The sequence below is a fragment of the Watersipora subatra genome, chromosome 8, assembly GCF_963576615.1.
Source record: "Watersipora subatra chromosome 8, tzWatSuba1.1, whole genome shotgun sequence".
Taxonomy (NCBI): domain Eukaryota; kingdom Metazoa; phylum Bryozoa; class Gymnolaemata; order Cheilostomatida; family Watersiporidae; genus Watersipora; species Watersipora subatra.
This window is the reverse complement of record NC_088715.1, coordinates 57,223,302-57,235,502: the sequence shown is the minus strand read 5'-3', so window position 1 is coordinate 57,235,502 and position 12,201 is coordinate 57,223,302. Positions and strand designations below refer to the sequence as shown.

The 12,201-nt window shown below is 36.4% G+C and overlaps 1 protein-coding gene across 2 annotated transcripts in view; it reads right to left on the bottom strand.

Moving 5' to 3' along the window:
- Window positions 1–10,892, bottom strand: part of LOC137401412 (FHF complex subunit HOOK-interacting protein 1B-like) — a 41,155-nt gene extending 30,263 nt beyond the window's left edge. The window contains exons 1-5 of one of the 2 annotated variants that reach the window (XM_068087744.1): window positions 10,791–10,892; window positions 7,709–7,964; window positions 6,784–7,005; window positions 5,992–6,145; window positions 3,512–3,547 (exon numbers count right to left, since the gene is read on the bottom strand). In XM_068087744.1, coding sequence (XP_067943845.1) covers window positions 3,512–3,547; window positions 5,992–6,145; window positions 6,784–7,005; window positions 7,709–7,890 — 594 coding nt within the window. In that variant the 5' untranslated portion in view covers window positions 7,891–7,964; window positions 10,791–10,892. The remainder of the gene's footprint in view (window positions 1–3,511; window positions 3,548–5,991; window positions 6,146–6,783; window positions 7,006–7,708; window positions 7,965–10,790) is intronic. The other variant, XM_068087745.1, reaches the window with a different exon arrangement.
- Between the last annotated feature and the right edge of the window lie 1,309 nt (window positions 10,893–12,201).

Below are 12,201 nucleotides of genomic sequence, written 5' to 3'. Positions count from 1 at the left end.
AACTGTAAGTATAGCTATGCAGATTGCAATGTATTGCATCATATCAAGGCTTAAGAAGTCGTCGATACACATAATGCAGTGTAAATAATTGCTAAACTGCACAAAGGCATAATTGCATTGTTACATTTTTACTTGCACCTTTCCAATGCTTGATTTACAAATAAATAAAAATTTGCCGAGTGTTACTCTCACAAAATAACAGCAATTACAGTGGAACCTCTACTTGCGAACTTAAGTCATCCTGAATCAGTTTCGTAAGTGCAAAATTTCATATGTAGAAGCGCATTTTACCATATAAATGCACTAATTCGTTCCGAGCCACCTCAAAACCCAAAAATAAGATTGTATGAAATATAAATATATGTGATCATTAAATCTGTAACAAATACATGTTACAATTCTATTACTACGTATTAAATAAAAAAGTGCTCAAGAAAGAACAGAGAAACAAAGGAATATAAACAGCGAATGGTACATTTGTTTGCCTTTGGCGCTAGCCATCTCAACAACACTAAGCGAAAACCAGTGAGTGGAATGGTGGTGAACAGATGAGGTGGGTGTAGTATTGTTGTTTTTGGTGTTGTTTCGCTCAGAATAAGTGTTTTGAGAAAAACAGGAAAATGTAGAAAAAATTTATTTACATCAGCACAGACTGAAAGCCGTAAGTGGTCATACAGAAAACACAGAGCTTGCATTGCTAGAGACTAATCATACTCTGCATGTGATAGATGATAACTCCAAATTACACAACAGAGGGAGGAAGCAAACAACAGTTGACAGCTGAGACATGATGTATGAAAATGAACACACACAGTGAAATAAAAATTTTTTTTTTGCTTTTTTGTATTTTATTTTTGTTATGCTTCCTAAACATAAAAAAAGGGCTAAGTACAAAAGGTCTTTCGGTATTTCATATCAAAAAACCTCTTTCTCAAGTCGACGTAACACTTTTACGAAAAGGCATTTCGTCACTTAGAAGTTTCATGGGTAGTCTTTTGTAAGTAGAGGTTCCACTGTATTTTCTTGTACAAAGATGACGATTTAGTAATCTTAGGATCTTCTAATTCAAATTAACATGAGCGCCAAGGTCAAATATTTGACTTTTTAAAATATATTTGGTGAAAATGTATTTTCATGCACAGTTGTTTCACAGGAAACTATGTTGCTGTACAATGAACATATACCTCAAAACTAAAAAGAATAAAAGAATGTATATCACAAATGTGACATTTTAACAGAAGCTGTGGACAAGCTTGCCCATGCAATGAGTCTTAGTAGCAAGATGCAGAAACAAGAAAAACATTAGACAACTCCAGCTGAGACTAGGCAAGCCGTGTCCCTTTACAACTCAGTTACTGTATCTATAGCCGAGATTCTGTGATTTCGCTTGTATAGTATAAAATACTTTAGACTAAGTCTCCACAAATTAGTTTATATAGTTTTCTCACTCTTATTCATATTTAACTTGATGAATTATGCAAATGGTATAAAAACACTTTCTAGCAATTCAATGTTTAAATGGAACAAAATAACCAATTCATGTCTGTCTGTAAATAGTTCTCATTTTAAATATCATCCATTAAATATGATCAATGATGCATGTTTGGGTTTCAAATAAAGATAACTCAATATAAATATGACTAGCTAAGTCAGCCTTGACACTTGCAGTTTACGGACACTACTAACCACAACAAAAAGGAAAGGAAAGTTCAAGAAGCCCATGCTAGCGCACAGCAGAAAGGCATAAGCACTCAACCAGTATTAGAGATTTTCTTATGAACAAAGATGAACAGACAGAAAGAGGAGTTGTGTTACCTTGTTACGTCCATCAACAGACTGAAATCAGTATATAATACTAATACTAAACAGCAGATAGTGTTAACAGCTAGAAGAGTGTATGTCATGGCAGATAGTGTTAACAGCTAGAAGAGTGTATGTCATGGCAGATAGTATTAACAGCTAGAAGAGTGTATGTCATGGCAGATAGTGTTAACAGTAAGAAGAGTGTATGTCATGGCAGGTAGTGTTAACAGTAAGAAGAGCGTATGTCATGGCAGATAGTGTTAACAGTAAGAAGAGTGTATGTCATGGCAGATAGTGTTAACAGTCAGAAGAGTATGTCATGGCAGATAGTGTTAACAGTAAGAAGAGTGTATGTCATGGCAGATAGTGTTAACAGTAAGAAGAGTGTATGTCATGGCAGGTAGTGTTAACAGTAAGAAGAGCGTATGTCATGGCAGATAGTGTTAACAGTCAGAAGAGTGAATGTCATGGCAGATAGTGTTAACAGCTAGAAGAGTGTATGTCATGGCAGATAGTGTTAACAGCTAGAAGAGTGTATGTCATGGCAGATAGTGTTAACAGCTAGAAGAGTGTATGTCATGGCAGATAGTGTTAACAGCTAGAAGAGTGTATGTCATGGCAGATAGTGTTAACAGCTAGAAGAGTGTATGTCATGGCAGATAGTGTTAACAGTTAGAAGAGTGTATGTCATGGCAGACAGTGTTAACAGTAAGAAGAATGTGTATCATGGCAGATAGATAAAGTACTAACAGTGCATGTCATGGCAGATTGGTAGGCTGAGAATAATGATACAAGTAACCACACGAGAACCTATGTTCAACAATGCAAACACACTGGAACCTACAGTTTGTTCAACAAGGGCACTGAGCTATAAAAACACAAACAAGTGCAAGGTGTTCGAAGTAGAAATAAAATCCTCCCTTGTCATGTGAATTATGTACGAAGAAACTATATTATAAATAACTCCCATATCAGATGCGTGAACACACCGACACTGATAGAAAAATAACAGAAATTATCTCCCTTGTAATGTGATAACGTGAAAAAATGTCTGAAAGAATCCATTTACACTGTCAGGGCAATTAAAGAAAGCAGCAAAATCTGGCAGAAGTATAAAGCAGTGTTCAAATGCAAGCGGTCGCTTCAATATCATTATTGACAGCTTTTACAATCGCCTGAGCTAAAATTGCCAGCCTGGATTATAGCAAACAGCTTCAGGGTACAACAGTTATGGAAAGGTCAATCCTTTCGGAACAACGTGCTCATATATCCATATAAGTAGTTATAGAATTCAGGCACAAATCCTCTATAGGCAGGCCCTCAAGTTTACCCAATTTACTCAAAATATTTGACTCTAATAGCAACTGCTATGTATTTTATCTACTTTCATCTCTTCATCAGGCCCATTAAACTTCTCTCTTAAATTTTAAAATGATGAGATTAACAGCGTGATTACTTTACCTAAACCAAGAATAGAACTGATCAAAGACACAAATAGCTGATATAATGTACCTAGATAGGGTACATATTTGCTGTTATCTCGTTGTTTGTAAGAAGGTAGTGACATAAGTCTTTTCTGACTTTTACAGTTTAATGTCATTTGTTCAATTTATGCGCAGGATTGACCCTTGCCCATCCCTGTCATACACTGAGCTTGTATTTATTCAAAGGAAAAGAAAGAGCTGCAAGGTGCAAGCAGTGCGGTCACCTCTATAGTAATAGACTGGACAAAGAAAGGACAAGTCTATCACACAAAAGCATTAGCAAATATAAAACACAGGAATTACCAAGTCCGGGCAGAGAGCGTCGCTCCTCTACATTGAAGTAAAACGCAAGAATCACTACAGTGATAGTCCCTTAATATTACTAGGAATAAATAACTCTTAGAAATGACTAATTTTCTAGAATGTTTAGAAACATAGCACAAGGCAAGTGTGTGAGTCTTCAACGCTGCAGCTAAATAAAGTATAGATTGATAAATACTGAACTTATTCCTTTATTTTAATTACTTACCCAGAACTTGGGCCAAGCCAATGATTTAGTTCACTTGCAAATTAAATGATTTACATGCATACCTTTGGTTTCGTTCAATTCAAAGATTTGATCTGACTTGAATCAACAGCTTTAGTATCTTTGTTAATTTTTTGAATATTCAAACATGGCTTTGGGGAAATATCAATCTGGCTAAGGTAAGAGCAAACCCATGCTAAATCCTCTAGTTCACCTCTGAGAACTTTCTTTATGGAATATCAACCTGCTTGAAAACTTGCTTATCAATCTTAACTATAGTTAGAGCAGTGTCAGTCTGTTCGTCTAAAGCCACCTGAAGATCTTTGAGAAAAAAGATTACCTCACACAAGAATCAAGTCGGGGGCACCAGGATTATTCTCCATACTGTGTTTACTCATGACGGTTTCTCACAGTGCACTGGACTGGCAAGCATACTAGCACTCATAGAAAGTCATAGTGACGCCGGCATTTTTGTCACAACACTAAATACAATATCTGAATACCAGAAGTGGCTCATAGTAAACCATTTTTGGAATAAAATGAATTATCTTTCGTCATTTTAGAAAGACAATTTACCGAGAAAATTTTGTTACAGTATTAAATTGCAACAGACCTTTAAAACAACAGATTAACATTCACTTAATTTGTCTGAACTGAATATGATTTGGAATCGTATTTATGTAACTCAAATGACAATAACAAATTATCACCAGGTCTAGTGATAGCATGTTATCACTAGACCTGGTGATAACAAGTTATTGTCATTGTTAACAAAGAATAGCGTCTTATTATAGAAATAATTATTGCCTGAAATGGATTTGAGCTAAATGTGATTTCAAATCATATTCAGGTGAGACTAAGTTTGCTGTACATCAACCTGACGCCTTGATTTGAGATATATCCTGATTTGAGATATATCCAACTCACTGGAGTGATCAGATGCCAACTCACGAGTTACTCACTTATAATGGCTAACTCATGTCCACCGGTAATGAGATTATACTTTTACAAGGAAACGTGTAACAACTTTCTCACATAACGCATGGTTTAGCTATGTTGGTGTCTGTTCAATACCTCATCCAGTTTTGATACATTTAAAAAATAGTGATCGCTTTGATTGATTCTGTAAGCCATGTTGAGAACTGCTACCAGGCATAGTGAGCCAATATATTTAAAACTGGGTGGTGGACAAACCCTGTGCATTCATGGGGAGGAACTGGGTTCCATTCATACTTTAGCATGATTGTGGTTTTATCTGTAAAAAATGCTAAGAAGCCGACACGTTCCATTTTCTGTTCTGCAATTCTAAGAAAGTGGTAAAGGTTGTATTCAAACCTCCACTAACCTCCTGACAATAATCTATCAAGGCAGCTAGTAGCTCTGGTCAATGGCGCAGCTTTGGATTTCTACACCAACCTAGAAGGGTGTGGCTGACCAGATGTTGAAAAAATATCTATCATGGAATGGAGCATGCATTAAGATCCAAGATGATTTAGTCCACTGCGTCAACATAAATTTGGAATTAGCTTCTACATGCCACTTTCAGATACATGTGATCAATGTAGTAGTTACACTATCGAAAACCCATAGTAGGATTCAATAAAAAGTTTTTAATGTTCACCAAATACATTTGTTAAAAACTAGCATCTGGTAATCGCAACTTATGAACATTGAAATAGACATTAAAATCTTAATCAGCGGCTTTTTCTGATGCACCATCAAACATCTGCTTATCCATTATCAACAGACCCGTACTGACTTGGGTATCGTGCGCCACCCTATACCACAACCAGGGCAAAAATTGCCATATATATGTCTCCTGAAATTCTGATTGTAGTCGGAACGCCTTAATGCCCAAAGGCGCCTACCTAATTCATCCAATTTTCAGCATAGGCCTACACTAAATCACTGACAAGTTCAAAGAACTTGTACTAACCACTGTCTACTGTACATACTACATACAGAGCTTGTACTCCTAACTATATACTGACTAGTTCATAGAGCTTGTACTCCTAACTACTGACTAGTTCACAGAGCTTGTACCACTAACTACGGACTAGTGTACATAGTTTGTCCTACTAACCACTGACTAGAGTACGGAGTTTGTACTCCTAACCACTGACCTGTATCCATAAACTAAAGACACATGTAAAAAGCAGGTAAGCATGAGAAGGGTACCTGAGGATTCCTGCTGATGCAAACACAGAGTTGATGAAGTAGAAGTATCACATGGTTTTCTATTTCAGGCAGAGTGGTGTTCATGCATGACCCCAACAACGCCAGTAACGGTTTTATCACTGGTTTGTGATAGAGCAGGGGCTGACTGCTTTGCCTATAAAAAGTTAGAATTATCCCTTTACCCCAGGTCTTATCATGCTCCCAATATTAGCTCATGCTATACCGATTCCTAGCACAAATACTACACAGTCCTACTTCCTGCTTCACATATCATGTTACATGTTTAATAGACAAGTCGCATCGCAAACACAAAAATCAACCAACCTGGCACCAAAATAGATTCAATACATGAGCCCTACCACACGAGCCCTACCACACGAGCCCTACCACACGAGCCCTACCACACGAGCCCTACCACACGAGCCCTACCACACGAGCCCTACCACACGAGCCCTACCACACGAGCCCTACCACACGAGCCCTACCACACGAGCCCTACCACACGAGCCCTACCACACGAGCCCTACCACACGAGCCCTACTACACGAGCCCTACTACACGAGCCCTACTACACGAGCCCTACTACACGAGCCCTACTACACGAGCCCTACTACACGAGCCCTACTAAACGAGCCCTACTACACGAGCCCTACCACACGAGCCCTACCACACGAGCCCTACCACACGAGCCCTACCACACGAGCCCTACTACACGAGCCCTACTACACGAGCCCTACTACACGAGCCCTATTACACGAGCCCTACTACACGAGCCCTACTCTTCTAACTCACCCTATGAGACTTTCAAGGATCTTGAGTAGCTCGTACTTGATCTTATTCTCATAGACACCAGAGGTGAGACACCACCTGACCAGCTGCTCTAAAATATCTTCAGCGAGAAGATAATCAAGGCAGCGACCCTGCTGGCCATTTTCCTCTTCTTCAGAGGACAGGAAGTCGCTCATCTTCTCAATGTTGTGAATGACGGTGCTCACCCCATCTACCGTAAGGGCCCTGTAATAATAGTAAGGCTGTCTTGCTGTATACGACCAGCTTAAGGGGGAGGTTCGACCAGTCCATCAGTGTTTATATGACACAGTTAATACCCAAGTTTGTGTCATATGCAAAATGGAAACAGCAACAACTCACAAGTCAAGTGAGTTTTCTTACTTGTGAACTAACATTTAGCAGATGTTTCATGCCTGCGAAAAATGGAAACGGCACTTGTGAATGATGCGCAAGCAAATGCAGAATTCCATATCTTTTTTAAAAAAGAGCCTGTTTTAGTCCACTACATGTGAATGTCCATTAAACTCTATCACACAATAACTCAATACGTGCACAATTCCACATCATCCGTACCATGCAAACATAGTCTATATTGTGATATTGAACATCGGTGATAAGCCACAACGCTTATGGCAACTACTAGGTGCTATCAGATTTCTACAATTACTTTTTAAATAATATGCACTCAAATGCATTCTAAAGCTGTCAGTGCAAACTTGTTTGGTCAACAGCACTCACGCTAGAGGCGCTTGCTTAGACTTAAGCAACGATTTCCCACATCAAAAATCTTAAAAATTTACTATAAAAGCTAGCAAAATGATTTCAAAGAATAAAGGTTATATTACATGCAACTGCAACTCAGTATCAGCTCAGAAGGTTGCCTTAAGTCACATGATAAAATCCTTTAACTAATATCTAGAATATTTACCCTTTGCCATCTCCAGACTCTGTTCGTTTAATAACAGCCAGAGACTGTTTCCAATGGTTTCGAAATGCATCAGCAGTCAGTTCTGAAGGCAAGGATGTTACCAACTTTCCATTGGTTGTACTATTTTTGGCTTCATCCGGCTGCTTTGCCTTTCCACGTAGTTTCATGCGTAAAATGTCCATTCCGTTCAGCACAACCGGCGGTTCCGAGTCTTTTCACCACATACTAAAAACCTTCATCTAATCAACGATGCAGACTACAAAAGACAAGTGTGAATTTTAGACCTTGAAAAACACTGCATACTCATAATCAAGGTGACAGAATATTAGGAGAGCAATGTCAATAATTGTGAAGGCGCAAAGCACATTGATGACAAAAAACAGTATGGTAGATTATTAGTCATTCAGCAAGTGTCATCGTGAAATGCTAAACTTGTCTATTTAAATACACATTTATGAGTTTGCTATCAACATTCAAATGTCAGCTAAACAATCATGAGCATACTAGAATTTTCTGAGTGAAAAATTATTTTATAAACTTACACAGCATATTAGGTCTCGAGTCATGATATCCAATTTTTATGTTATTTTTATATAAAAATTTCAAAGTGCCAGAAAAGATGTGCATTAAGTCAAGTGCGCGTACTTTGGATTTCACGTTATGAAATCAAGTTTTGTGGACAGAGATTTCACATCAGAGTTAGGTTTTTACTACATCAGTGATATAAACTTTTGTTACCTGCTGGTTTAGTGTAACGCACACAGAGAATGATCAACTACAAGTTAAATCGGTGTTATTGTCAGGTATCTAAAAAATTGCATAGGATGGAACGAAGCAAGAGTTTAAAGCAAGTTATATAATTGAAACATTCCAAAACGCTAAAGTGCCATTTACTAGTCTATTGATCCTCGTCAGTTTGCTTTTCATGAATCACAAAACATACTTTGTTACGCATTAGGTCTTTTTAGGGGTTAATCTAGGTTATGAACTCTGAAAGGGGCATAACCTATGAGAATGGCTTTTCATTCATTTATACTGATTGGTTCTGTCTACATACTTTACGGCTAAAATGAAGTAGTGTTTCAAGTATTCAGATTATAAAAGAGCAATGACACGAACTACTTGAGCATAAGGTACAAAAATCTGACATACAACTGGTAACAGCATAGGATGGGAAACCGCTGAAAACAAATAGCCAGGGATCTGAGACAGGTTTCATGCTAGCAATTAGAAACACTAAGTTATAAATAAATACTCTGCTCAGATAAGAAAAGTCAGCCAAGCTCCCACTTTCAACCAATACCAACGAACGGTTGCATATACCCAACGATAATGTGTAAACTTTTACCTTGTTACCCATCTAGTTTAAATTACATGCTATTAACCTCAAAACTACAACCTAAAATAAACAAACAGTGCCCAGCCATTTATACGGGAAGGTTAGAGGCTACTCCCCTGCAACTGTCAGACTTGCTAATGAGTTATGGGAAAAAACCTTTTCAAGCCTTTGGTTGGGTAAGGTATTTTGAAAAAGTTACATTATAAAAGATGTATTCATAGTATATTTGTATAATTGTATTAATGCAAAAAACTATCAATCAATGTAAGTTAACTAAACTTAAGAAATGTTTTGACTGTTTAGCTTGTTAAAACCAATTCAAAAAAAGCTTTAATTAGTTCACAGAAAAGAAGGAAAATTTAGAAGTTAATGCTATGGAATTGAGCCTCACATACTTCACTATTGAAATATGCTACAAATCTGTCAGAATGTTCCTGTGATCAACAATAGCAAATGTGTTTTCGCACGATGTAGAATAGTTTACATGTTATGCAAGTGAAATTCAAAGGTCTATAACTATTAAATTTTAAACCTATTTAAATTTAACGGTCATCCTATTAAAGCATTAGGTACTACTAATTTAAACTAACGGTGCATTAAATTGATGTCGTTACATCGCAAATTGTAAAGGACACTTTAGTAAGCACTGAAATATGAACCTAGAAGTTTACGCACTAGTAAGGATAGCTTGTATAGTCGGTGTTGCACTGCCCTTCAGTATTATAAAACATTCATAGTTATTTTTAGGCTCCAGATGATAGTATCAAACCTTGATCCTTCTCCAGGTATTTTTATGTTGAAATTTCTTGTTAATATTTTATACATTTTTACTAAATTAATTACATGTTTAGATTTACACTCTCAAAAATCTGGTATTGACAAATGCGAAGCTCGATTAATTTTTTAAGTGGTCAAGATGCTAGTTAATTGAATTATATCCAGCTCACAATTTAATGTATACTATATCTAAATGTGCTTGTATATTGAAGGTTTGAGTAATGATCTAGGTAGTTCGAAATAAAAACCAAGCATTAATATCAAAACCATGAAAACAACAAGATAAGATGAATAGGTTATTAAAACAATAACACAGCAGAAGACCATGTATATGACACCGGAATTAACATTAAACGAAATAGTGGAACGTTGAAGTGTTATTTATACTCCTTGAGCATGGTGGAAAACAGAAAAATGCTCCGCCTCATGTAAACACATACAAAAGTTAATATTCTTCGTTTTCTATTAAACTGTAAGCTATTGACATTGCAGTGTACTATTGAACTTTTAATAAGTGTAAACTTTCCACTAGTACATTAAATTTGAACCTTTATTTTTATTTATCTCTAGCATGTGAATGTAAACAACCGTGAGGCTACCGTATAATACACATAGATAGATGTAGTACATGCAGTTGATGTTATCTATTCTGCCTATTCTTCTATCATTAAGTAAAGACTGCTTGTATTCACTGATTGTAATTGTATTCTCACTATTGACTTTCGGTAGTAGTTAAAAGTGTTTATCTTTTTCAATAAGTTAAAAGTTGTTTGAAATACAATTAAACAAATCAAATCACTGCTGCGAGCTATAAATTTCGAGATGCATCTAGGCAAACAGAAGTTGAGCAAGAACTCCTAGCGAAATAAAAAATGCCTAACATTCTGCATGATTATCAAAATGAGTTAAACCACAATTCTTTCAAATCCGTTGGCAATTAAACGTAAACAAAAGTATAAAACATACATGTGCAGCATAACTTTGAGTATGCATTACAATCTGCGCGTATGTACGACGAAACTTATCCAGGACACCCAGCTAGTACTTTCCTATACTTTACCAATTTCCGAACCGGAAACATATCCCTAGAGTTAGATCTCAGGTAGTGCGGTAATAATTAGACGTGGTTAGGTGTATACGTATTCTAATATGTTCTTTTGGCGAAACTCGACGGACTTTGGTGATTTAGCCTATAGATGTATATCCTTCGAAACCTACGCAATGCAGAAAATGAATGCATAGAAATATTTACGTTGTAATTAAGGGTTATGCCCTCTACGTCTCATAATATAAACAGCTTCGTTAGAATAAGATGACAACTTCTTCATTCATCTTTGAAATGGCTATGTGTATCTACGCAAAAGAGTAAATGATATTTGTCAAGAACGAAAAAATCATTACCGTTATATGTTAATTAAACATAATTATGTCATCAGTTTTTTGTTATCGTTAATAATTTGTACTATTGGGCATAGTGATTGCCTATGAATCTGCTTTTTAGTTCTACTAATATCTGCTGATGGATTACTGTTGAGAATTAATGATAAACTGCATTTGATACAACAAGTGGTGAAGTATTCTTTTAACTTTTGTTAAATAGAATGTGCTCAAATTTTAAGGGATTTTTTACCCTAGCAGACTGCACAGGTTTGTTAAGAGGTTACTAGGTAGCAAAAAAATCTTATAAGGTTAGTTCACATATTGGGTGAAAGTGTTTAGCTTTGATAGAGATGCCAGTTTCAAGGATAAAGATATCCCTTTATGCTAAAAGTCTAAAACCACATATACAAATAACAAAATTCTAATTAAAAATAAGAACAGTAAAAATATGTTAAGGTAGCTTTTGAGAGTTACGCCCTTGGTAAACAGCTGTAGTGCATGAAGATCCAGTTCTTACAGGGGATTGAGCCATTGGAAAGTGTAGCCTTTTGTAAATGTTTGCAGTAGCCTATATCAAATTTAGGTGTTTAGTTTCTAATAAAATTGGAAATACACCAGTGGCTTTATTAGGCAAAGCTCAGGCTGTGAATGCTGTTATATGGAAATATCAGCAAAAGTTGATTCCGAAGAAGAGAACCTAAATCTACAAGAGATGTAAACAATTCAATTAGTCAATAGTACATCTGGTAAAGTAAAAAAGTTTTCAGGTTAATCATTCAAAAAAGATACATCAAGTAGTGAATTAGGGAACTGCTAAAAATCCATCAGCACTGCTATGTCAAACCTCTATCAGACAACCAAACCAGCAAAGGTTAATCACCACTTTTTCACCAGCTACTTCTATGGAAAAGAAATTATGAAAAAATGGCATTTTCTTCGGGTGGCCCATACACTGTCGTTGACGTACTTAAGCCAATGATACGTTGATACCATCTCT